Below are 27,944 nucleotides of genomic sequence, written 5' to 3'. Positions count from 1 at the left end.
GGAACCGACGGAGGAGGCGTGCAAGGAGGCGACGGGGTGTGGAGACTCACCACATCGTCGGGTATCAGGACTGGTTCGGCCGGAGAACCAGGCAGCACAGTCGGAGCTGGGGACAATGCACGGTCCTTGGCCCTCGACTTCGCCTTGGCCTTCTTGGACGGGGGCTCCGAAACAGCCTCCCGAACCGAAGGCCTGGAGGAGGACTTCGGCTTGGGCGCGGAACGCTTCTTGGCCTTCCGGCTCGAAGGACGATCCCCGGAACCGGAATCAGGACGGGCCTCCGGAACGGGTTGCCCCGTCGGTTCCGAGGGGAGCGGCTCTGGCGACTTACGAGACGGCGCCGGTGACGGAGCGGCGGAGCGCGGCCTATCTCCCGAAGAGCCTGACGGCTTGGGGGGGAGAAGGTTGGCATCCCACAAGAAGGCACGGAGCCTGGCCTTCCGATCACTCCTTGCCTTCGGAGTGAAGGACATACAAATGGAGCAGCGCTCGACAACATGCCCCTCGCCCAGGCAGATGAGGCAGAGCTCATGGCCGTCCGAATGGGTCATCTTAGTGCCGCATTTATGACACTTTTTAAACAAAGATGTCTGCGACATAATGAACGGTATCTCCCGACAGATGACAAGGGGAAAATACCGACCAGCAGAAGAAACGATCCAAAACTCCGAAGAGACGCTTGAAACGAACGCTAGACAATAAGAACCTTTTCGACGGCGGCGAAAAAGGAACTGAGGGAATGCCGGGGACGTTCGGATATATATGCATTCAAAATTGGCGGGAACACCGGCGCGCATGCGCGGTGGATCCGAACGTCCCCCTCACATCTCTTAGAGCTAGAAAAATCTTTTCCGCGGCTGGCCTGCGCCTGCGCAGTCCCAATGTGGGGCTGCACAGAAGGACGAAGACGATCTGCAGGGAGAATCTTCAACATGTACACTTGTCAGATACCTCTAATCAAAGTGGAGGATATACTACTTAAAATTGGAACCAGTGGTACTTGCAGCAGCTACGTAATATAGCTTCCAAGCCACTGCAGATAATGTTACGTGTCAACCTCAATATTCATTTTGGCTATAATGGACACAATACATGTAATGCCAATAAGATTCCCTTTTAAGGTAAAATCATGGTTTTCCCTCCAAATCTAATTCCCAAGAGTGCAGGAGGCTGCTTTCTGAGCACACACACTGGTTTTAATACTTACATGACTTTTGTTTAAACTCTTAATACAGTGGGATCCCTGTTGTGTCAATAAGGCCTTCAGGCACTTTATAAATCAATGCACAAGAGATAAAAGCATGTAGCCCAACAACATGGAATATGTTAAAGGCAGAAGCAAAAGAGGTGGAAGCAAAACCCCAGACCCTAGGGCACAAAAGGGTTTTTTTGTTGTTGGTTTCTTTACAATACATAGCAATAGCACTGAGAGAGACAGACCTGTGCATGAATATTGTTATGTTCAGCTCTCCTTAAATACATAAATACACTGAAAGCATTAGAAAGCATTTATTTGAGGCCTCAAGGAACCAGATGCAGAGGTGAACATTTTCAGAACACATTCCCCTGTGTTTTCTAACACACTCACTGCAACTAGAAGACACGTCATAGACATATGGCTCTGTTTCAAGCAGAAGGTAAACAGAACTGTTTGTACCAAAAAAGCAAGTTTGCAGAGAAACAGTCCTTTTCACAAACCAGACTTATGGAGAGCAGTAGAAAAGTAAGATGGCAAAATACTAATCACATGGATGTAGTCAAGAGAAAATAGGAAGAAAAAATTAAATGGGCCTGTAAAGATAGTCATCCTAAGTAAAATTGAAAAAATACCCATAAGAGACTCAGTTTAGTCAGTAAAAAGCTAACTGGAAATTCTTGTAAGGAGTTTCAGAGCAATGAGGAATGAATATTATTAACTTTGGAGGTGCCCTTGTTGAAGAACTCTGCCCTCTTCAATCCTGTCTAGAGTTTGTGGATGAGAAAGATATAAAAACACAAAGGAAGCCAAACATATATATGTGATTGTGCAAATAATTTTTTCTACGAGATGCACGTTTTAAGTTTATATTTGACAGGCTACCATGCAGTAGTGAAATCTACATACATAAGGTAGTATCATAACATAAGGCAGTATCATAATAAGAAATTAACTGGACTTCCTAAAATCTAACATCACTTTCTTAAAAGGCCTTTGTACTGAATGCTTACAGCAGCTATTTATGTCTGTAATTTTCTGGTCTCATGAAAGTCATTTTGCATGCCTGTACATTTCAGGGGTCTGCCTAAATCTACAACTCAAGATATCCCCTTACTTTTACCGAATTTAATGCAATAGATCACACACAAATTTCTGTCGTGATGCACTGAAGTTACCTATAAAAGTGAAACTGTCCGATATTACAAGACTTATGTGGTTTATACTCTCTTGGTTATCAACTGGTGCCACCTAGTTGCGACACAGCAGTAACTCAGAAATGTCTGTCAAATGGCAAACTATTTGCTGCGGCAGATCACTTCTTTCACACCATGGAAGACAAAGTAAGAGAGAAAATGTTTTGGCTTAATGACTTGCCACATAATGCTGATGACAGTAATGCTAAGAAATGGAAAATATGTGCCTTGATTCACAGGGCCTGACAGCAAGGATCTAAAAATCACTAGAACTTTCAGTGAAATACATGATCTCCAGAGACCCCAATGTCACTTTTTAATCAGCTATAATGCCCTCTTCAAATCAAGATCAAAAGAATAGGAAATATTCAAATCTCCAGGAGGCCAGGAGACCCTGAAAAACTGAAGACCTTCCAATGTAAAATTCCTTTTATAATTCATGCACCATAAATAAATTCCCTCCTTCTGCAATGCCAAGTTTTCATTTTCCACCTTAGAACACAGCTGAGGGGAGAAAGAAATCCAAGTTAACCACTACAAGTTTACTCTCAGGGAAATCAACACAGCTTCAAGTAATTGGGTAAAAGTATTTTAATATAGTACAGCAAGTCTAAGAACTGATTAAGTCTATTAATCAGGCAAAGATATTTATTTTTCCAGGAAATATTTAGAAAATAAGACATTAACAAGTTACCATTTCTGGGTAAAATGCAAATAAAATGTAAATGTGCACTCAGTTTTTCTAGACATCTTCAAAAGCAAATGTGCAGGCACAATAATTTCAGCCTCCACTCTGTGCAAAAGACAAAAAAGTACTAATACACATGTGTATATATAATGATCATATCTGATTTTACTGTGAAATGAGACATCTATGGCAGTGCATTTAGATCAGTTAACATAGAGTTACATAAATAGCTGCAAAGTGCTTAAGATTTAACAGAAAGTCAAAGTATATTTGTCAGTCAGATACATTTGTATTTAAACTCAGCCTCACTTCAAAACACGAGAAGGCACAATCTTGCCATTAGTATCAAAATTACCTGGATCTGTGCCACAAAGGATTTTCAGAGCTAAATGGGTATCATTATGATCCATCATGGCCTCTTACTCAAAGCTTCCCAATAACAGACAACGTTAATATGCAATCAGCACAGTAGAGCACCTCAGACATTTGGATAGTTAACAGCACACCCACCTGCAGGTCACGAAGTAGAAGCTGTACACAGCCAGACTGTGCAACGTTAAGGGCAGGGAAAACTGGAGGGAATCGTTTTGAATGTGAAGTTAGTTTGCCAAGTTTTGAAGTTTCTAGCAGAGAAGCAGCTGCTTTGAGGTTTTCTGGTCACCATTTATTTAAGCCATGTTGCCAAGTTCCATGAAGTACTCACTCTGTATTCGGATCACTGCCCCAAATCAAAAGTGATCATGAACTTCAACAATTGAGGAAGCGTGAAGCAATTTTTTTAAAAGTTCTTGTGGGACCCCAGTGCAGATTTTGGTTGCAACTTTGCTTTCACTCGCATTTTGTGAAATTAAAAAAGGATGATTTACTGAAAACAAATAAAGTCTTGTTGTGACTTAAAACAGAGGAGTTTAGTACAGATACAGTCTTATCACATGTCATAAAATCAGAAATGTTCAGAGTCAGACACACTGTCTTTTGGTCTTGCTTACATTTAACAAAAAGTTACAGGAATACTATCTATCACGTTAATGGAAAGTATAAGGTTTTACATTATGCTCAACCCATCAACAAATGAAAGGAGTGGTAGCCACCCTTCCATTTGCAGAGGGGCATTGAAGACTCCTTCGCCCCGATTTGACCCATCTCATGCTGTTTGTCCCCTGGAACAGAATTTCAGAATGCTGGAGTGGGACTGAGATGTTCAGAAAGACCTGTTCCATGAGTATCACACCACACATAGTGCTTTAGATCCAGCCAAGTCAACAGTAAGTTACCCCAGATAGTTCAAGACCTCAAAGCACTACAGCTCCTCAGTCATTGTGGCAATACAATACACTGGAAACCATTTTAGAATCCTTGATTTAAAATCGGAAGCTACTAATGGACAAGGCAGCGAACATAGCAAAAGCAAATTCATTACAATGAGAGATGCTCTAATATGTATTTGGGGCACCTGATCTCCAGATATTTGAAGCTTTTAGAAGTCTAATATAGATTTTATCCTTGGGACAACAGTATTTGATGAAGTTGCCATTTATGGTGCATTCTGCTGTAAGCATTTGTTTTTTCTTCTAGCCAGGTAAGTAACAGAGTGTACTAATTATTTTCTCTAGTTGCTTAATTTCAGTGCTGCTCACTATTTAAGACTTCAAATATTAATCGCCTTCTCAGATGTGAACAGCTCCTTCTAGAGTGCTATGTGACACAAAATCGATCAGAGTAGACACACACTTCCATTCTATTTTAACAGAGAAAAATTAGAAAGTAGAGGGCCAATTTGGCCCACAGAGTCGCTGAAGCAGCAAGGTAATTTCCAACCTGCACAACCCCTCCTACCGCTACTGAACCCATAACTGCTCATTACATAAGAAAATAAAAAACAGAAGGAATTAAAATGGATTAAATAGTTGCCCTAGCCTTCAGAATGGGACTATACAAGTAGCCCAACAATAGAATACTGCTGGAAACGAGTTCCGCCCCCCTTCCCGCCCAGTAATGCGTAGGCAGGTTTACCCATGTTTTCTCACTTTCACTGGCATCATCCAGTAATGCAGAGCTTTTATTCTATCTGAAAGTTCTGTGCTTACAGCTTTGTTTCAAGCAGCTGCATTTTCACAGGTGTTCAGTATAACTTTGTCTGATATTTGATATGAAGAGTTAGAAATCACTTTCCACCCACAGTATCATGTGCCAGAGTAAACACAAAGTGGATTTTTATGACACTTTAAACTAAACATTTATTTAAATAAATCAACCCTTCTAGCTACAACTCTGAAAGACCCAGGCAGTCTTTCAGAGACAGTCTTCTGGTTGGTTATTTGACAAGTTATGAAGGGACCTAGTTTTATGCTCCCACCTTAATCTCAGTATTGCAAGCTAGAGATCTTCTTCATGTTATGGGTAATTGAGGTAAAGATAAGGGGGTAAGTTCTGAAGTAATATCTTAAAAGCTATTAGATAATGAGGCAAGCCCAAGTTATCTCCGTTTTCTAGCCACGTTTAATTCATCTTGGTTAACTATATATTTATAAAATTATCTATTGTAAGACTTTAAATAACTTGTTCTCATTTAAAAAAAATAACTTTTCTTTCTTGAAAAATTCCTAAAATTATTTGCTCTTTTGCTTAGAAATTAATCATCAGCATCAATTAGAATTAAAGAGAATGGTTATACAGTAATACAATAAATTCAATATTTAGTAAATATTCCATAGACTAAGATCCAAGTAATGAATGCTGTGAACGTATCTGGTGTTTTCCCTACTATTGACTGAGGAATGAGTTGTATTTACAGACTGTTGTATGCTGTTGCCAACATTAGGATTTGGATGCACACCTATTTCACTAAACTTAGATCATCTAAAAATTCTTTTGGGTTACAGGGAAACGTACAGCTTTGAGCCACAAAGAAATAAACATATGGTATGTAAAACTAAATATGTTTTCAATAAAATATGCCCCAACAGAGCATCAGAAGTCTATCCCTGAAGACCAACAAGAATCTCACACAAGAATTTCACAACAGAAGTAGACTAAACTGTTTAAACAGTAGATATTTGTATAATAACACTTTATGGAAAAGCCAGATCACAGGATCCATAAGAGGCTGAACACATGATACATAAAACAATAAGCTGATACCAGTTCACTCATCTGTTGTCAGGAGCTATTCCCAAAACACTCGTTATGGTCCATTGATCAAGGTGCATCAATTTTATACAAAAACCAATACACAAATGAAACTGCATAGATTCTGAGATCAGCAGATCTATGAGATACAATAGACAATAGCAACACACTGCAGAAATAGGAAATGGATATTTAGTACATACATAGTTCAGGGTGGCATTGTATGTTGTAGGGCAATGTCAGAGGGAAAAGATGTGCTTCTTTTTCACGAGGAAAAATATATGGCTTCCCATTACTTTGATATGATACCTTGAAAACATATCTCACTACTTTCCTGGTAATGTTCAAAGCCACTATTAGCCTATCATTAAACACACAAAGATAAATTCAAGCAGAATAATTACACCATAAAGTAGTATTAATTTCTGCAAAATAGACAAAAACGTGCTTTCAGCAATACTACTTCTGCCCCGCCCGCAGCAGAACAGGGGATGCTGCATTCTTTTCAACTTCTCCTATGATCAGCTGATCAATTACAGGCAATTTGTTAGAAGTTAAGGATCAAGTGGAACAGCTGGGGATTTTGCCCAACTTTTTAAAACTACATAGCTACCAGCTCTGTCTATTCATTGCCATGTTTTTAAATGTATTGTCTTGTTTTGAATTTTACTATATGTGAATTATTTTTTGATATAAGCATAGATTTATATTCAATTTTTCTAAAGATGATATGCAAGAAGGTAAACTGCAGAGACTAAGAACTATCTGCCAAAATATTAATTAGGCAGTAGGGGTTCCTAATTCCAGTCTCAGGCTACTCCTCCAATAAATTTAGAAGTATGCAGCAAAGTACAGAAAAGAATTTCGAGTAGCTATAAATATGAAAACAATTTTATACCAACAAAAGCTAATCCTTACTTTGTCTTTGCTATTTTAAAGCCTATAATTAAATACAGGGACAATGACGGGTCAGCATGTGGCATGTACTAGTCTGTCATTTTCAACTTGAAGTAGCAACTTCCAAGTCCCTTCAACAATGTAAGAAGGAACAGTCTCCAGGACCTCGCAGTGCAGTTATACAGTATAAGGAATTGTAGGCCAATAATAATAAAAAACCTTAAGGAGGAAAGCAATGGAGGAAATCCTATAGTTCTTTTTGAATAGGGAATACCTCCTGAATCACAGGAACTGTATAACTTCAGGAAGACTCATAAAATGGTACCTGAAGAAAAGGATCCATTACTAATCTTACTTTTAAAAGTGGTCCAGGTACTAAAGGAAACAATCCTACAATGATTCCAATGAGGAGAGCATATGGAGCCTAAGACTTGCCGACCTGTATTAAAGGTTCTAAAGTGCAAGATGCCTCACTTCATTGATATTAAAACCACCTGAAACATTTCTAGATCCCTACCTCTAATTTTCATGCAGCTGGGCTTTTTATACTATTTGCTACTGTCCACCTCTGACCTGTGGAAAATGTATCCCAGAACCTAAGCTTCACAATGGAAAAAAAGAACACAGTGAGAGACCAATTAAGCTGAGGAAGGATCAACAGCAAGGTCAAATACTCCAGCCATCAGCCCAAAGAGAATTGAAAAATATTCTATGGCATGCACCTTTTCTCTGGAAGTGCAGTATCTGCAGGAGGAATTGCTATTTGAGTTATGCTAGATGGTGCAAATGTGAGTTTGAGAAGGCTGCCTATTCTATCTTAAATACAAAGCAGTGTAAAGATTTTACAATGCCTTAATATATTTTTCCCTTGCTACTTGAAGGGTGTCTTGGGCAGTGAAGCTTGAAAAGTAGAATAGCTGGAAATTAAAAACAGCACCACATTCAGCAAGAGCAAAGTCCTTCAGATATCACCCAGACTTTTAGCTATGTCATTATTTAGAGCTATGTGATTAGAGAGTTAGTTAGAAAGGATAACTTGTCTGATTTTACAACATATTAAAATGTAATTAGGAAATGTAAGATCCATTATTTTGGCCTTTATGAAGCCATGACAAGTTTAGAAAACTGGAAGCTCTGAAGACATAAAGCCCTGCAACAGCTAACTCTCATGCAAGCAGAACTAAATGTTGATTAGCTGTGTCTTTAAAACCTATTCAGACATGGAACTCTGTAGAGCCTACACAAAGCAGGGGATTAAAAGCATGGCTACTCATGGGCTTATATGGCACTAGACACCCTACTGAAATAGGTCAATGTGCAGAGAGCTTCATGCAAACAGCCAGAGGGGTTGTTATTCCTCCAGCGCTTAAAAGGTCACAGTTGTACCATTAGAATACAGACTCCTACTCCATCAGAATACCTACTGCATGGAGAGAAGGAAAGGCAGATCCCCATCACAAGTATGTTCTACAGTGAACAACATCTGAATAGGGTTTTGGGCTACAAACCAGTCCCACAATTCACATCAAAGTATAGCTTATAACCTGAAGCCCAGATACAATATTCATCGTGAATGAGTACAATCTACTGTGGGAAATGACTATATAAGCCAAGGTCCTGAAAAACCCTGAACTCTCAAAGAGGTGCTCTCTTGAGGCAGATTTTCTAAAAGACCAAAGTGAGTAACTGTTATAGCCTTTTTTGCAGTAAATGGCAAACACACACTCTTTCCTACAAGGCCTGAAGTAAGCTTCAGACAAAAACTGCTAACATTCAGCAACTATATTTACCTTTTTGCTTTATTTTATAGGGACAATTAAAGAAAAACTGGATTTGTGTTACAGCTTAACAGGTTTTATAAAATAGGTCTTAACAGGTATTTTAAAAACCTTGGAACAATGATAAATTCAAAATTCAGGATGCCCTTTCCAAGAACTGACCAACTTAACTAGATATCCACCTTTAGCCTTTTGCTATTTATGTGTGTGCAAAGTACACTATTTAAAGAACAATTCAACTGAAATCTCCTTTGAAATTAAATTAAGGTGTCTTCTAAAAGGCTCGATACAGTTGTGCCGTGTACAGTTGAGCACTCCAACTTGTTGCCATGTCAACTGAATAGTAAGAGCACAAACAGCTTGCTTTGATCAAGTAATTCACATACAAGCCTTTTCGACATAAAGCAAACTACATGGTAGTTATCACTTTGTATACTTCGTTATGAAAACTGGTGGTTTTGCATACATTATGAATTAGACTGAAATAACATTTCTGAATTCACAGTTAAACATTGGACTGCTCTAATAAGAAACACACACAGCTAAAAATATAATAGTACCCTTTGGCAGTTGTCCTTTAACTGGTCACCATTTTTCCCTGCATCAAATGACAAGAGTTATGCTATGAAGGTCCTGATCACCATCTGAATCTGTTTCTTGCACACTGGGCAAGGCAATCGTCCCTTTTTTAACATTTTTGCACAGGTAAAACAAGCCACTAGATGAGCAGTCCTTCCATGGACAATGTTCCCATTCCGAGGCCTCTTCTGGCACACAAGGCAAGGTTTCAGCAATTCTTTGCTACTCTCAAGAGACTGGAATTCCTCCTCTTCCTTTTGTTTGCACTTGCTAAACTGAAGCAAAGGCTGTTTGCCTTCACACCCTTGTGCCAGATGCATGGATTCCATGGGGCTTCTAGGGCACTGGTTAGCCTCTGCTCTGCACAGATCTTTGGGGCGTACAATAGGAGCAGAGACAGTCCTTCGGCAGTCTGGGACATCCATCCCTTCTGTGTCTTCTTTACTTTGCATCACAGCAATATTGGATGCAGACAGAGAGTGAACCAGCTTGGGGCAGTCAGAGAACCAATCTTTCCGTAAGGCCCAGCAACGGAAACAGTACCGTTTGATGGGAGAGTTAAACTTCTTGCATTTGGTGCACTGCCAACAGTCCTGATGAATGAAAGAGGCAGTCAAACCAAATCACAGGTTAGTGCATTCTCACATATTGCTCTTCTCCTTCTGTAAGGAGAAAGCGTTTAAGAAGCACCATCAATAGTGGCACTCCATCCCTAAGTAAAGGAGTCAAGGTTGACACATTCTCTTTCTCCCCCCCTCTCTCTTTCTGTCTCTCTCACACACACACACACATGCACGAACGCGCGCGCACATACGTATTTTTTTTTTAAAACCAGAAACTTGGAAAATCCTAGCTAGATCTCCCTTCATTCCATTCGCTTCTCCGATAACTTTGGTGAAAGACCATTTCTCATTCTGTTTACTATATTGTATTTCTAATGCCACATTCTTAATTCAAGGACAGATAGTTCCTTGAATCAGATGAATATTTTTCAGGCACTATAATTATATAATATCTGTTGAACCTATACAGTTGATGGGGACCTACTTGACTACCCTATGCAGCAAGGGCAATGGCTTTCTTTTTAAAAGTTTAAAGTTATAATTCAGTTGTCCAACGCCAGAGACAGACTAATTTGTCAAGCTGGCATATACACTAAACTACCCTCAAGCAGTAACAACGTTTGATTTTTACAAACATGAAAAACTGGTGTATAACTGTTTAAGTTACTGGTAGACAAGAACTCAAGGATGACTATGCTGATTCATCCAATTCTTCTGGTATAAAACAGTTTAGCCAATTTATGAAATTATACTGAAACCACCCCATGAAATTGTCCCAGTTTATTTATTTAGGAACATTTATGCTGCCTCTCCAGGAACCTGCACAAGGTGATTTACAAAATACAGCCAATTAAAACAAAACACTAAAAGATATTAATTAAAATCCAGCATTAAAAAGCCAAAGCTAGCATAAAGACATAGATAATAAAACAGACCATTCTAAAACAACAGTTTCCAGGCCAAAATAGTGTTTAAAAACAGCCAATCCCTAAATTAAAAGCCTGGGAGAACAGGAATGTTTTGACCTGGTACGTAAAAGAAAGCAACCTAGGGATCATGTGGGCCTCAAGGGAAAGGGCATTCCACAAGCCAGGTCCCACCACTGAAAAAGCTGTGCTTCTGATGGCCACCTCTCTCAGATCTGAAGGTAGGGCACAAACAGCAGGGCTTCTGAGGCAGATATTAACTGGTAGGGCTGGATAGTATCAGAGGAGATGGTCCTTCAAGTACCCTGGCCCCAAGTCATCTTAAAGTAAGAGCCAGCACTCTGAATTGTGCCCGGAAACAAATAAGCAGGCCGTGCAGATCTTTCAGCACCAGGGGATATGATCCTTGCATCCCAGCCCTAAAAACAGTCTGGCTACTGCATTTTTGACAAGCAAAAGCTTCCAGACAGTTTTCAAAGACAGCCACATGTTAAGTGATTACAGCAATCTAATCTGGATGTAGTCAGACATAGTTTCCAAGAATTCAGAGATTTAGAAGTCTCTCCTAAGTATGGAAATAACAATTAGCAGCTTTGATTCTTTCCTTACTAACAATGAACTTGACATCTAATTTAATGGCTTTATTTCTTTGGTTCCACAATAGACATGAATTATGACACACCAGTTTTTTAAATCAGTATTATTTCACTCGTTTCAATTTCTCCCTTGCTAAGAACAAGCCACTGAGCACCTGGGATCTAAAGACATAGATCCTTATACAACATAACCTGATCAACTTTGCTTTAAGGGAAGTACGAACTCAAGACTCTCCATGATGATGGATGTGAGGAAATTAGAAGGATACAACTGAGCAAATAGTTTGTGATTTCTGAACTATTTGAACCATCATGTTTTTTTTCTTGAGCTCAGCCTGTGATTGGCTACTGGATCCTTACAAAATAACTAGTTACCATTAGCTCAAAACATCCAACAAAAACCCTAAAAATTATACACAAGCCCTGTTCTTCCAAATATCAAAAGGATATACATCATATTTCATTGCTTAAAGAGTATTTAAAGTGGATGCAGTGAAGACAAAACACACTTTCTACTTCTATCATAGCACCTATAAGATTAACAAAATTTGTGGTAGGGTATGAGAAGTGAGCTGTGACTCACAAAAGCTCATATCCTACGACAGATTTCGTTAGTCTTATAGGTGCTGCTGGACATTTGCTCTTTTCTGCTGCTACAGACAGATTAACATGGCGACCCATCTTGATCTATTTCTATCATGGATACATCCCAAATTCAGAACACTACACCCCAAGTATACGTACCATGGAGGGAGCATCTAATATGTCTGTGTCATCACTTAAGGAATGTGAATCTTCAAAATCATCAGAAGATGCAATTTCACTTGCCTGCAATAGGTACAAACAAAAAAAGATGTATGCAAACCATACTAATGACTCTAAAATACACTAGCTCTGTGTTCTTGGACAATGAACAACAGTGTACCATATAATAATATTATCAGCTTAATATCAAAGTTTAAATAGTATTTTCTACAGATTTTTTAAGAAATACTGTATTTTAGTTGGCCTCTTGCTGACAGTCAGAGCAAATTACATGTTTTCTAAAGATACATCTGTCTCTGTAGTTCAAGAAATTATCACTCTCTGCTGCCTGCTACAGTAAAATCACAGGCACTTCATTACTGACATACATGTTGAAGGTCTGCAGAGTTAAACATGTACACAGCAAACTGGTCACATGCTATTTTGCATGAGTACACAATACACTAGGCACAGATTAAGTCACATCATGTATACCCCAATTTTTATACTCTTCCTGGGCAGAAGCAGCTTGCATTTGAGAAATTCATAATATCTAAAGCAGCCTTCAATATAAAGTAGGCCAGCAACAAAACCTGGTTCTGAAAACTCTATGTATACCACAATCGATTTCAACCAAGTGATCTGCACATTTGATTCTTTAAATGGGCATGTGATCAATTAACTACACCATTTTCTTTATTTCATTTTATTTAAACTATTTATAACCAATAACATAAGTTATAAACAATAAACATAGAAGATAAGAAAAAAACATTCTAAAAGGAAGACAATAAAAATACATAAACGAAACAAAACAAAAAGACCCTAAAAACTAAACTATAGATTGAGTTCCGATTTCTCCACAAAAAATATTTATCATTACTAGACATGAGCACGAACCACAAAAAAAAAAAAAAAAAAAACCATGGGGTTCTTGGTTCGTGCCATTTTCACGAACCAGGAACCCCACGAACTGGGGAAAGTTCACGAACCAGTTCGTGGTTCATGGGGTTTAAATGGCCCTTTCCGGCCGCTTAGCAGTGGCAGGGGAAAGAGCATTTGATAGTTTAAAGGGCCCTTTCCTGCCACTTGCAAGCGGGCAGGGCCTTTCAAACGGCCCAACACCCACCCACCCCCACCCCCCAGCCCCCCACTTACCTTGGCTCTGCTGCTGGCATGGTGGAGGCTGTGGTCCAGCAGCAGCGGCTCCGGCCTTCTCTGTCGCTCTGTGGGCCCGTGGCCTCTTCCCCCTCCTCCAGCGAGGGGCGGGAAGGGGTGTTTTGGCCTCCTCTGCCACTGCGCAGCCCAATGGCAAGCAGTGGAGGGGGGGAATCCCCCACTGACGCCTGCCCAATGATAGTTTAAAGGGACCTGCTGCGGCAGGAAAAGTTTAAATGGCCATTTAAACTGCCTCTTTCACTGCCGCTTTGCAGTAGCATGGGAAGGGGCATTGCCCTTTAAAATGAACCAAACAGAACCAGTAGACCAGTTCCATTGAAGTTCGTGGAAACAGGCTTCCACGAACCACTGGTTTGCGACCCACAAACCGGGCTCGTTCGTGGGTTTTTTTGGTTTGTATTCAGGTTTGTGCCCATCTCTAATCATTACAAACGTCTCACTTACTATAAGTTAAACATAAGAGCCCTCTTTTTCCCATTGTTCATAATTCTTAATCCATAAATTAACTACACCATTTAACAGTACTTTCCTCTAATACGTTTACCCTCAAAATGGTCCCTAGACCACAACATTCAGTTTATGATGAAACATATAGTTTATAGAGAAACTGAACTCTATAAACTAAAGAAAACTAATTTCAGCTTGTTGAAGATCTCATAATAAAACGAATTCTCCCAAAGCCAAAGTCAGATTTACTGATCTATGGAAATTCTCAGATTCTGCCCAGCATTAAAGCAATTCTCTATAATGTTCCGCAAAGTCAACTGCATTAATCTTATGGACCATTGTAATTTTTTTAAAAAAATACTTTATTAAACCTTAGCCTTTGGACCTTTAATCTAGCTCCTCCTTAATCCTCTCACTCTTTATTTTCCTCTCACACAGAGCTTCAGGTGTTCTCTACTTTACCCAAGATTTCCCCTCAAGAACACTTTCCCTTGTGAATCAAACCAACTGTATTGTAGCATAAGCTTTTAAGAGCCACAGCTCTCTTCATTAGATGCATTTTGCTACTGCAGACTAACACGGCTAACTCCTCTGGACCTTTTGAGTTTGTGTGACTTTTATACTTCTGCCTCCCTGGTTTCCTCAAAAGGTTTTTGTTTCCATCAAAGGCTTAGTCCCCCTCAGTTTAACTGGTAACAAAGGAAGGCTTGTTATAGACAGAATGATCGGTGTGTGAAAGTAGTTGTGAGGGGGGAAACGGATCTTTCTTGCTTAAACAAAAGCAGAATTTATTTACAAGTACATAAGCATGATGGCCGCAAAGTTTTGATAAGCGTATTGGTTTCAGGATAGTTATTTAGGTGTGTGCGCTTCGGGCTTCTGAATCAGGTTTTTAACCCGAATCAGGCCTGATTTGGGTAGATTTGGTATTTCGGAATCGGTCCCAGCATTGCTGAGTTGATTCCGAAATACCAAAGCAAAACTTTCCAAAAGCTTCAGAGCATTTCGGAAAGCTTCGGGCAGCAGCCGCAGCACTTTTCTCGCTGTTTGCAAATGGCAAGAAAAGTACTGCTTTGAACTTCCTGACTGTTTTTACCCAATGGGAGGGGGGGAGGAAGGGATTGTAGTGACTCACTACAACCCCCTCCTCCCCCTCCCATCGAGTAAAAAAGGCGGCAGGGCAGGAAGCCAGTTCCTGCCCTGTTCCCGCAGGGAGAGATGAAAATCTCAGGACATGTAAACTTCCCGCCCTGCCACCCTTTTTACCCGATTGGAGGGGGGAGGAAGGAACCCCCTCCTCTCCCCTCCCATTGGGTGAAAAAAGCAGCAGGGCGGGAAGCCAGTTGAAAGCAACACTTTTCTTGCTGCAGGCAAGTGGCAAGAAAAGTGTTTCTTTGAGCTTCAGTATGCTCCGTAAAGATTCCCAAATCTTTACAGAGCATACCAAAGCAGTTTAAACACCTGAATACTGAAGCAGCTTGCCACTTCAGGATTCAAGTTATTCCAAATTGTTTTCCCACTTCAGGTAAACCCAAAGCAGGAAACCCGAATCTTTTTCGGGTGCACACCCCTGTAGTTCTTAAGCTTGGTGGTGTCAAAATAATTATTTTCTTACAGGTATATTCACAGCCAATCATACAAAATAATTTTTCACACAGATATTCACTAACAGAATAAACTCATTCATGCAGAGAGGCCTTTCCACACAGCTTGCCTAACCTAAGTAGATTACACTTTCGCTCAGATATACACAAACTGATCCAGGATCACACACAGTTTGCCTGATTGAGGTATAATCCTTTCTCTGAGACATCTAAAGACTTTAACTAGACTCTCCTAGCTTAACTTTCTTTCAGAAACAGACAAACGGACTCCCAGACTCCACACAGTTTGCCAGATTTGGCCAGAATGAATACTTTCAGAACACTGATCCAAAACTGCACTTCACTGCACTCCATAGGGAACAGCTAGTGGCCAATCACTGCACACTCCATTCATGCATCCAGCCCCCCTCCTCCTTTCCTCAGAGGTCTGCATTTAAACTCACAGTAATATTTTTTTAAAAAACTCACATCAGCAAGCAGAAATAAAATCCAAATTAAATACATTAAAACCATCAAATCATTTCTATAAAATTTTAACTTAGTCTTGAATTACAAACTTAATGATTCACTCAGAAAGCCAGATAAGTATCTCCTGCCATTACAGCAATATAGAAGAATGGTTGTAACATCCCAACATTGACCATTAATCAAGTGATCTGTCACTTCAAGTGTGGAAAGAGTTAGACAATGTATATAAAGTTGGCTTAAATTTGGGGTTTTTAAAAAACGCTCAACTTAAAAATAAACACATTAAGTGCCACCTATAAACATTAGGACATACAACCTAGTCATCATTTGACTGGTCTCGGCCTTACCATTTTGCTATCCTCTTTTCCGTCTTCATTAGTTTGTTCACAGTCAACTGTTTTTGTTGATATCGTGGCACCCATCTGATCAGAAGCAGATTCACTGAGAAACCACAAATCATCAGTGGTATCTGAAACAACAGCAGTGTCTATATCCTACACAGGAAACAAAGGAAAGACATACACCATTTTGCAGCTCTGCAGCTCTGAAAGTACTGTGTTCAAGTACAACTACAATATTGTGGTGTTCTTACTTCTCAACCCCACGGGACAAGATGCAAGACTGACTTCAATTTCCATCCTCACAGTTCTCGCTCTTGTATTAACTAGCTACTCAAATATATCTAACATGGACTAGTGGCTTTATTTCAATCCTACCCCTAATTAATCTAAAGCTATATGATAAAATCTACAGCAGTTACATGAAGAGCATGGTTAAGCAAATTTCAAATAAAACTTATTTACACGTTCCCGGGATTCAGAGATCTCATGATCATCACTTCCTAAATGACAAGGCAAGCTGCTAATGAAACTGAACCACAACAAACAAAAGTGAAGATCAATCTGTCTCTGCCCTATTCACCTATTTTTCATTGCCTTGACAGGAATAGGAGAGCAAGTAACCTTCCTGTCTCTAACTACCCAGTCTAATATGGGTATCTGAATTCTGAATCTTTATTTACACTGATAGCAATGCAGGATAGTGCAGCAATTCCTAATTCCATCTACCCAAAGATGAAATCAAATACTGAGGACCTCAGCAATAAAGGCCTACAAGAATAATTAGCACACATCACACAAGTCGTGTTGACCAATATTTTACCTGATTAGTCTGTATATCTGTTGAGCCATTACTTCTGGACTTATAATTGTTTCTTAGATTACCTAAAAACCACCATGGAAGACCAGCTACATCCCACTCTTCCAGCACCAGATCCAGTGTGGGCTGTTTTTTTGAAAAGTTATCTATCAAATAAGAAAAAATACAGCTGTTTACTACTTTATCAAACACTTTTAACATTTACTCAAGCCAGATTAGATCATGCAAGCAAATGAGAGAGACAGCACCCCACTGTGTGGTGATTATGCTTTGTGTCCCATTTCACTCATCCTATACTTACCTTCATCTTCTTTGCATATGTTTTTGGAGGTATACAAGGCCAATGTGTCCTCTTTTTGCCCTGGGCTGCAAGACACCTCCACGCTACCCTGCTTAAAGCAAAGAAAGATACACATCAGCCCATCAGACCTTACAGAGACACAGGGATGTAACACTTCCTTTCTGAGTCACCAGCTGCAGAACACTGAGGAGTTAAACAATAAAAGTTTACTGAGTACACAAAAACACATTCACTGTCTGAGGATATTGTCAAGGATCAAAGAACATGTGAGTAAAACAGATAAAACCCAGGAAAAAAACTTCATAATTGACAAGTGTTTAAAATCTGCAACCTGCTAGTGATATCCATCTCCTTACCTCCATCCCAAATCAGATGTATTTCTCTGAAGCTGAACAAATCCAATACAAGGTAAGTAGTAGGAACAAATTAAGTTAAGCTAAATTTTCTAGGGTATTAGAAGGAGGATGCTACTAAGCAAATCCAGACAGGGATCTTTCTAAAGCACGATCTGTTCCAAAAAGAGAGACAAAAAATACTACCCAGAAAGTTAATACAGCAAGCTGGTATGACTGAGGACAAGAAGTGCTATACCCCAGAAACACACACACAGAGAATGGAACTCTGTTAGACAGAGAATGGTCACTCTGTCCCTGGTCTGTGGACTCCCGAGAACTTCTGAGGAAGGCAAAAGCCTACAACTCAAGCAATTCAAAAGTTCTGGCAGTCCACCACGCACAGGTACAGAGAAGGGGCACTCTGTACGACAAATGAAACCACCCAGCACTGGGTTTACCTTCAGGTGATCTTGGCTTGGATTATCCGCGCTTTGATCCATTGCGAGAGCATGAGTCTGTGCAGCATCTAGACAGCAGGTAAAATAAAAGAAAAAACCTTCCCTGGTAATAACCATTCTCACAAACATTGAGGGGTCCTTGACAAGCAACCAACAACCCAAGTCTGCCAGCTGTGGGTATAAAGTGTTAAGACAAATGAGGATATAGTTTTTCATCCAGCAACACTGTTCCATTTGCTAGAAAGCTCACATTTGGAAAATGGGTTTCCTGCCTTCTCTGACTCTTCCAGATGAGTTGCATTCTGGCCTACTAAACTGTAACTCAAACTACATTTCATTCAGCCATTCAGGGCCAGTGACTCAAGCTGCTGTGGATTCTATGACTCACTGAAGAAAGAATTTCTGGATGTCACGCTCTATTTTAGTTTTCAAGTGGGAAATAGATGTCTCATGGAGCCATCATGAAAATACATTCCTTAGTATATGGCATCCTGGTAGGAAGACAAAGCAACTCGATAGCTACACTGGAAACTCACCCTTCCATTTGCAAAGCCTCCATCCTTACAGAGGCTGAGTTATGGAACAAATCTCCTAAATGAGGTGAGGCATTTAACAAAACTTTTATTGAGAATCAAGCACCTAGCTTTAAAGTATGGTCTGAAAGGAAAAGCCAAAAAAACCTTCCTAGTTCAGGGTCCAGTTTCTGTGGTTAAATGGATTCATTAATGCAATGCTGAATTGTCAGGGCAGCGAGTCCAAGGGCTTAGCCCCAGCACTGCTTCTAAAAGGGCCCAGAAACTTAAGAGGGCAAGAATCATGCGAACACAGCCACTTCTAAGCCACAATGCAAATGTACACAAAATTCATCTAGTTCCTAACCAGATATCTATGAGCAATAATGGGAAGAGGGGCACACTGTTCACTAGTCGGATTACTGATGAGTCTCAGGACCATTTTACAAAAGCCGTTTCTTCCAAACACTGGTATCATTTTCTATATTAGAAAAAGCACATGCCCTGCAGTGACTGAAAGGCAACATGAATGATGTTTACCTTCAGTATATACACTGGAAAACTTTTATTTACAGTAACTTTGCCGTACAAGAAGGAAAAATAAGTGTTGTGACTTTGTTCAGATGGCAAATGAGCAAAAGTCGCCCTGCTTTTAAAAAGAGCATTAGATTTCCTCCCACTCTCCAGACACTGGAAGCAGCAGTTTACTATTTAGCTTGCAGATCATGAACAATACACTATTTTTTTTTTAAAAAACAGCTCTTTTTCCAAAATGGAGATTGGCTCATCTTCCAGGCTTTAAAAAAGAATTTGTATGGCACACTGACAGCAAAACTATTATTAATGAATACACACTGTGCACTAGCCATTCTACCAAAATCATCAGTGTACTATTTCCACTTCAGCCTCCATTTAGTTGCTAGTTCTGTTTTGTGTCAACACCACCAACTCAACTCCATGCATGTGCCAGATTAGCATTATACCAACACTAACTTCAGAGGGATAAAACTTGGCTTAAAGGGTGGAACTGTAGGACTGAAAAGCAGCAGCACATCTCTTTGCTGCTGAAGCTAACATATTCATACATACAGATCATGCAAACTCTGACACTGCTCTTCTCTCTTTCTAACCTACCCATACAGAGTTATGTTGTTTCTTCCTTTCTCTATCACAGTCCACCTTAGAAGAGGATTTTTTTATCAGCATCCTCAAAATGATTTTTCTCTGCACCCCTCCTAGACTTAGACCTCGATTTCAAAAACCCTTGAGCTAGAATCACAATGTGCAGTAAGACCGAGCCCCTCCCCATACCCAATAACTAAAGACAACTTCAGAAGCAGTCTCAGACAAAGTAAAGAACTACAACTAACAAGGATATGGGGAGGGGCAGGGAGAGATCAAAATCTCAGGGCATGGAAACTATTTAATTATGCTTCATGGGATTTTTTAATATCACAGCCAATCTTTTGCAATCTTTTACAGACTGCAGTTTCACCAGAGTACCTATAGTAAACTATTTCCTTATTTTCCCTAAATTTGCTGGATTAGACATATTTTACACTCACACACCAGAACTGCTTTATAATCCCATGGCCTAGCCTTGATCTTGACATTCATTTTTTAAATTCAAAATAAAGTCTCGTTTCTCATTATATGCCTAAATCTACCTCTGAGTAGTATCACACTAATCATATAGCATGCAGAGTATTAATAAGTAATAATCCAGCAAGTGAATATGTAGACCCACAAAACCCATAAAGGGGTTTTGAAAGTGAAAATCACTGGGGACTGCAGGGAGCATACATCTTTACAAATGTACAATACACAGGCTAGGACTGCCAAGTTTCGTTTGTTTTGGCAAAAAGAAGAGTGCATGTGCATGCATACAACCACACGAGGTAAATTCATGTAACACTCATTTTCAACCTAAGGATATCCCCATGGATATCTCCTTGCTGTGGGTCAGCATAACAACAAACACTGAATGATTGTTTCTCTGGCTGAATTCAAACCCAACCCCTCTGTCTGAGGTGAATTTTCTACCCCAGTTGTACTTTTGTCAGCAGAATGCATATAGAAATGGCTGTACAACTTTGTCCTCTTAGGACATTGTCACTAGAATAGTAGTAAACAAACACAAATACAAAGTATAGCCAGTTATTTTTTTCACCTAAAGCCCATTTAACATATAGGGAAAAACAACACTCCATGTAAATAAGAAAACATTGATCCAGAGAATCATTTTAAGCGCTCTGGAGAGATACAGCCCTTAATGATAACCTACAGAATATTCACCTCACTGTAGAGATATGTTCTTGGGTAGAAAAATACCCACAATACAAAAACATTAGAAATTAGTAATTTTAAATGTTTTCTTTTAATAGTCATGGAAGTTTGTTGGTTTTCTAATATTTTAGTTTCAAAACAGAGCTTTTGTTGTTCCAAATTTTAAAAATATAGCTTTTTAAAGGAACCATACTAGGGGGAATTATTCAGCCTGTTAATGGGGAGAGGTGGATCCACCAAAAGAAATATTCTGCCTCATGTCAAAGTTTGTTTTCAAGTTCTGAATGTTTTAGTACTGTGAAACCCAATTATTTATGCCACCATAAACATTTTTTGGGGGGGTGAGACTTTCTGCTTCAAAATACATTGGAATTTGGCTTGGGGTAGAAATATACCCCAAATGCAATTTGTGTAAGTTTTTTATTACAGAGTTGTTACATTAAATGAATGGATTAAACATTCACAACCATTAGAATAGAGGTAACCATCACACAATGATTTTCCTTCGCTCATGCTTGCACTTGACATTTGGCCTGAAAGGTTAATAGTTAGTACTTGACAGAATTTGATATAAGTCTCCTTCCAGGAACAAATAACAGATGGGCCATGGCTCAGAGATACAGCCCATGCTTCATACATAGAGGGTCCTAGATTCAATTCCCAGTATCTCAGGCCACAACAGTTGCCTAACAGTTGCCTAAGACAGTGCTGAGCATCTGTTAATCAAGGGTAGACAGTATTAAGCCAGCTAGACAAAAGATCTTTACTGTCTTAGAACAGATCTACATGTTCAAGGAACCTTATGGAGTGGAGGTAAAGAAGGCCATATCAATGAAGAGGCCAGAAAAATAGTAATTGTCAGAAGTAACACCAAAAAGGCACCAAATGACATGAAGGACTGTTCCCAGCCTTATACCAGATCAGGGACTAAAGAAACAGTATAATCACACTTGCCAAACTGCAGCAGTAAAAGTTGATACTCTTCCTCCCCCTTCAAACCATTTAGCACAATTCAGAGATGTTAAATGCACTGTTGTCCTTCTGCAATAGACTGTTTCTACAGTTAAATGTGTAGCCCAATCAGAGACAACATTATCTGGATTAATGCACTGTATTTACTGCACTGATCATCCACAAAGTCTCAAAATTTGTTTCTATTATTATTATTATTATTGATAATGATAATGTGTGCTTATATACCACCCTTCTGGACAGATTAGTGCCACACTCAGAGCAGTGAAAAAAATGCAGTGCTGTTATTATCCGCATGACGCAGCTGGGGCTAAGAAAAGTGGTTTACCCAAGGCCACCTACAGAGTTTATGCAACTATGCTACAGCAGCTCTCAAGTCCTAGTTCTAATCCCAAATGTGCCAAAGCAAGCATGTGTGTTTTCATCAGCAATTTACAGCCAGTGAGAGAAGGCTACATTTTCCCCAGCCCCCACCCCCAACATTGTCATCAGCAGTTCATTTCAATGCACACTGTTACTTACCAATATTAAATTTTACATACTATTGAATAAATTTAGCTAATAATAAGAACAAACCTACCTGTAACAACAGCAGATGTCACATTCCTTTTTAGCATGTCATAAACAGGACTGTGGAAAAAAGTGACTAGTTAGAGGAGGATACAGCAAAACATGGAAAAGTATCTTTTTTGCTTCAATCATTATGCAGTTCAAGACGTGACCAAGCTATCCGAAGTGCTGAAATTAATACATGGTTTGCATCAAGCAGAGGTGCCTAGTGGCAGACACTGCACTGTGTGCAGTAATAGAAAACAGTATTTGCAAGTCAATTTTTAATTTAATTCATCTCATTTTAAGTTTTACTCATGGAGAACAAGCAGATAAATAATGTTCATCTGTCCACTAAATCTCTAAAGTAAATAGGTGCTACTAACAAAGCTTGGGATAAATTACAACAAGTAAATGACCACACGTCTGACTTATGTAGCCGTCATTCTTTCTAGAAAGACAACAGAAAATTAGGCATCCCAACAATTATCAGTCCATTCCCACATACACACTTTCTACCCAGAAAAGCAAGAATCTAGTCATCATAGAGTGGGAGGGCTTGTTGTGACACAACTCAGTAAAATGATGAGCATAAATAGGAAAGCTGTGAAGTTTAACTGCCAGACCAATTACTTTAATAAACAGGCTATCATACTGCTTGTCATAAGGCTGGTCTATACACACACACTGGAATGAGATGACCCAACATACTGCATCTCTAAACTGCAGATCACAAACAACAAGGCAACAGCTGGCAAGGCTGGACTCTCGCCCCATATAAACTAGTTTATTTTCAAGCAAGGGATGATTTCCTAATGCAAGAAAAAATTCCAAAATGGTGCTCCCCATGAAATCTGACCTAGAACAATCCATTCTACTCTCTCATTCTACTGCATCAGCAGACCCAACCTTAAGTGAGATTAAGAAAAATAAGTGAAATTCATACACTGCCCGTAGTATGGGCTCTATCCAAAGATTTTGCCTATATGGCAAGGACTCCAATTGTAGTTGTATCACATGCAAGTACCATCATATCAGCTTACGCGGCTTCTTAGCACAACTCCATCAACAGCCCCAGAAAGTAGGGTTGGTATTGGAAACAGCCACACTCACCAGGAGATCTAAATAAGCAATACTTGTACTGCTGTGACTGGGAACCTGACCACGTATGTTAGTAGCTTCACTACTAAAAGTAACACAGAAAAAGCCAAAGAACTGTGCAATGGCAAGGTATGATAACCAGAGATCTAGAATGGAGATCCAGAATGCATGATAGTTATAATAATAGTTACCCTATTGTACTAAAAGACTTTCAAAGAGAAGCAGCAACATAATGCTGTGGAACTGGAGCATATGCAGGACTTGGACTGAGAATGGCTAGAAGTGATTAAATACAGTAAACATTAGTGAGTGGTCCACACTAATCCTGGATCCATTTACTTGTTCCAACTAGGTGTGTGCACCTGGAAAAAATCCAGTTTTCCTGTTTCAGGTTTACCCAAAGTAGGAAAATTATCTGTAATACCCCGAAAGCCAAAGCAGCACGCTGCTTCAGCTTCGGGCATTTAAATTGCTTCAGTATGGGCCATAAAGATTTGGAGCATACTGAAGTAAGGGGGGAAGCTGCCTGTCTCCCAGCCCCACCACACCCCAGCCCCCCAATTACTCCCCCTCCTTTGCATACACACCCCACTTACCTGGAGTGAGGAAGAACAGCTTGGCAGCATAGAAGCATGGAGTCAGCTCCTGTGGGGCCCGCACTGCCTCCTCTGCCGCCGCAGCAGCCAGCTTGGCAACGGAGCACAGAGCTGGCTCCTGCAGGGCCCGCACCACCTCCTCCTCCGCTGCAGTGGCCAGCAGAGCAGTGGGAAAGGCCGAAGCCAGCTCCTGCGGGGCTTGCGCCGCCGCCTCTGCCCCCACAGCAGCCAGGTGAGCAGTGGAGAAGCACAGAGCTGGCTCCTGTGGGGCCATGCTGCACCTCTGCTGCCGCTGCAACGGCCAGCTGGGCAAAGGAGAAGCATGGAGCCGGCTCCTGCGGGGCCCATGCCACCTCCTCTGCCACCCCAGTGGCACAGAAAAGGGGCATTTAAACCCCAGTTGACTGGATCAGTTGCTTGGCAGGGATCTCCCCGCCAAATATCTGATCCACGGGTTTAAATGCTCTTTTCCGTGCGGCTTCGCAGTGGCACAGAAAAGGAGCATTTAAACCCCCACTGGTTGGATCAGTTGCTTGGTGGGGATCTCCCCACCAAACATCTGATCTGTGGGTTTAAATGCTTGTTTCCGTGCTGCTGCAAAGTGGAACGGAAAGGGGCATTTAAACCCCTCGACCTGAAGCTTCGCGAAGCAATACGAATAGCTTCAGAAAGCTTTGATTCCGGGTTTCTGAATTGGGCCTAGTGTGCTGGGCCCGATTTGGAAATCCTGAATCATTGTGAGTCGGGTCTGATTCAGGTACTTTCCCCGAATCCAAAACCTGAATCACACACCCCTAGTTTCAAAATGTGTTCTTTACTGTTCTAACATATCTATGCCTTAAAATGTTGGGCCTTTTGGCCTCCCTTTGTAATAACCTGCTACCCCATCACTTCTATTTTTTTGAACATGTACACAAATGCAGGCATGAAATGTGCACATCCACACAGAGAAAGACAAGCACTAACTCACAAAACCTTGTACCACTATAACTACATTAGTCTTTCAGGCAACACAAGAGATCAATGATTTGGTTTCCCTTAGGGAATACATCAAATACAGTAGACTTTAAGGGCACTCCACAATGTTTTAATTATGTGTGGGGGACGAGAGCGGGAGGAAGAAGCCACCTGCTTCTCAGTTCTCATCTATTGTCACAGACCACCCTTTTGGGGAGACTTGGCAGTCCAGGAGCAAGAGCCCTCAACAACTACCAACTGTCCAGTTATCTAAACAAGCTCGTCTTTATCTGCTTGAAGAGGGGGAGAATTCTTAATACAAATTAACTCAATAACATGAAATAACGATGGGCTTGAAGCAGTGTGTGCTTTCTCTAAATGTTATTAAAAAGAAGGATAACAGGGAAAAGAAGCATAATTTAATTAAAAGCAGTCTCTCTGGCACCATTTTCAGGCTCTTTGCCTTTTACACTCTAGTCCATCCTTTTGTAAACAAAAAATCTGTATACGTTCTCACAACATCCCATCAATGTTTAGACTTGCAGACACAGTAAGACCTGTATAAACAATTTCAGCAGAGAAAAGCTGACTCTTGAGCGGGCATCCTGACCTCAAGCAGGTATCTATTCTTCAAAAATGTGAGTGAAGTTCACAAGGCAGAATTAAGCAGAATAAGATCAAGATGGGTAGCTGTGTTAGTCGGTTTGTAGAAGTAGAAAAGAGCAAGAGTCCAGTCCAGTAGCACCTATAAGACTAACACAATTTGTGATAGGTATCTGAATAAGTGAGCTGTGGCTCACGAAAGTTCATACCCTATTCCAAATTTTGTAAGCTGAATAAGTCTGTCAACGTTCAAATTGGAAATTTCTTCAGGCCTAGAAAGGCTAGGAAAGCATGGCTGTCACATCATGTTACCAAAACTAGATCCCCTGCTCAGAATACTTAGCATATACAGTAACATCCCTACATATATGCATCCTACCTTGGATCTTTCACTGAGAAGCTTTCAAGACCTAGAAGATCCCCCAACTGGTCTCCTCCACAATACACAATATGCTGTTGCTGTTTGTCATATAACTGCTTCAGCATGATATATTCTCCGAGGTAATGTATGATCTAGATAGAAAAAGATAACCTTAGTTATACCTGCAGCAATTATTAAACCCGTAATTGCTTCAGTAACTCCACAAAATAGCAGCTCTTTTCTACTCTCTAAAAACATTATTTCCACCACCCATGTATCACAATTTTGTGATCATAAAGTGACTAAATCATAACTTGATGAAGTGATATGGATCATTTATAAATTTAACCAAGGAAGTTTATGCAAGTCAGCAGCAAAATGTGTTAATCTAACTGCCAAGGTGACATCACAGCACAGTGAGTTTGCTGCTTGTGAAAAGGGGCTGTGTTTTGAAGATTCAGCTACTGAAAAGCAAAGAGAATATTCTCAGATATTTCTCCAACCTAAGTATTAGCACTTGGATGGAATCACCTTTTCAATAAACTTCCAATAGTTATTATTGGTTATTACATGTAAGACACTCCTTACATGTAACAGGCTCAGTTCAGACGCTATGTGAATGAGACTTCTGGAATTCACATGCTCCCTCCTCCCCTCATGCATAGCCAGCTAGTGAATGGTTATGGTCTGCTACAAAAGCAGAACTCATTTACTAGCTGGTCAACCACAGAAGGAACACGGAGCATGTGAGCTTCCAGACTCAAATCACACAGCAGCACATTAAGGCTTGGCATGATATATGAACTGATCATTAGAGTGCTGTAAGTTATCTTAATAATGGAGCAAGGGTTGAAAGTGTCAATTTGTGCAAGCTAACCAAAAGAATAGGACTGAACTGAACCCAAATTTTCTAGGGTCAGGACCACAGTTACTCTGATGTTATTTATTCTGATATGGACTACTCAAAATGAAATTACTGTATTTTTAACAGCTATACAAAATGCACCTTTAGCACCAAGTAGAAGGATTTTGCAAAAAACGTACTTCCATTAATCCAGTCCATTAAGATGTTTGCAACTGTAAAAGAAGCTTGTATTCTCTCCCTTCTAGAAAATCTGAAACAACTGATACATATTAATTCTCTGCCCAATGGAATAATGCTGACAGGACTAAACCCCATAAATATACCACACAGGAATACAACTGCTATTCTTGAAGATGAAATAATTGTAAATCAGTAGTTTGAGATGAGGTAGAAAACACTGGTTGTTTTGTTCTACCTCTCTGGAAAAACTGAGCCAGTTTTCATGTATATTTCACAGGACTGTTTGGATATATACATACTGCATTGAACAGTATATACTCATTGTTCTTGCTGAGATGTTTTAAGTGGATGGTTGTACATTATGTATTAAGCACAAGTAAAACAGATTCTACTAGAGACACAATTGTTTAATTTATGCACACAGAATTCCAAAATAGCTTACATATAGTTCCCATGTGATAACTCATCCAAGACACTGTTCCTAGTGGCTGTTAACCACAGCATGTGCTTTGAAGCATAGCAGTGGCAACAGGTGAACGATTCAACATGTAAGTCAGGAATCTCAGGTCAGACAAAATTTATCTCAGTCACCACTGGGCACAGACTACCACTGCCTACACTGGAGTTGCTTATATGCAAATTTAACTTCAGGTACTGTTCAAATGGACAATCACTGGCTTAGATACAATCCAGATCCAACTGACTCCAAATGGCGCAGTTG

General features: G+C 40.1%; 1 protein-coding gene across 3 annotated transcripts in view; it reads right to left on the bottom strand.

The window, feature by feature from the left end:
• Nucleotides 1-2,964: 2,964 nt before the first annotated feature.
• MDM4 (MDM4 regulator of p53) overlaps nt 2,965-27,944 on the bottom strand; it is a 41,186-nt gene continuing 16,206 nt past the window's right edge. For 2 of the 3 annotated variants that reach the window (XM_054980283.1, XM_054980285.1), the window contains 8 exons: nt 26,197-26,330; nt 22,592-22,641; nt 18,242-18,309; nt 17,449-17,539; nt 17,151-17,293; nt 16,337-16,483; nt 12,292-12,375; nt 2,965-10,055 (listed from right to left, as the gene is read on the bottom strand). In XM_054980283.1, coding sequence (XP_054836258.1) covers nt 9,501-10,055; nt 12,292-12,375; nt 16,337-16,483; nt 17,151-17,293; nt 17,449-17,539; nt 18,242-18,309; nt 22,592-22,641; nt 26,197-26,330 — 1,272 coding nt within the window. In that variant the 3' untranslated portion in view covers nt 2,965-9,500. The remainder of the gene's footprint in view (nt 10,056-12,291; nt 12,376-16,336; nt 16,484-17,150; nt 17,294-17,448; nt 17,540-18,241; nt 18,310-22,591; nt 22,642-26,196; nt 26,331-27,944) is intronic. The other variant, XM_054980284.1, reaches the window with a different exon arrangement.

The sequence above is a fragment of the Eublepharis macularius genome, chromosome 5 (genome assembly GCF_028583425.1).
Source record: "Eublepharis macularius isolate TG4126 chromosome 5, MPM_Emac_v1.0, whole genome shotgun sequence".
Classification (NCBI taxonomy): Eukaryota; Metazoa; Chordata; class Lepidosauria; order Squamata; family Eublepharidae; genus Eublepharis; species Eublepharis macularius.
Note: the sequence above shows the minus strand (reverse complement) of the source record. Positions and strands in the feature narration are given on the sequence as shown.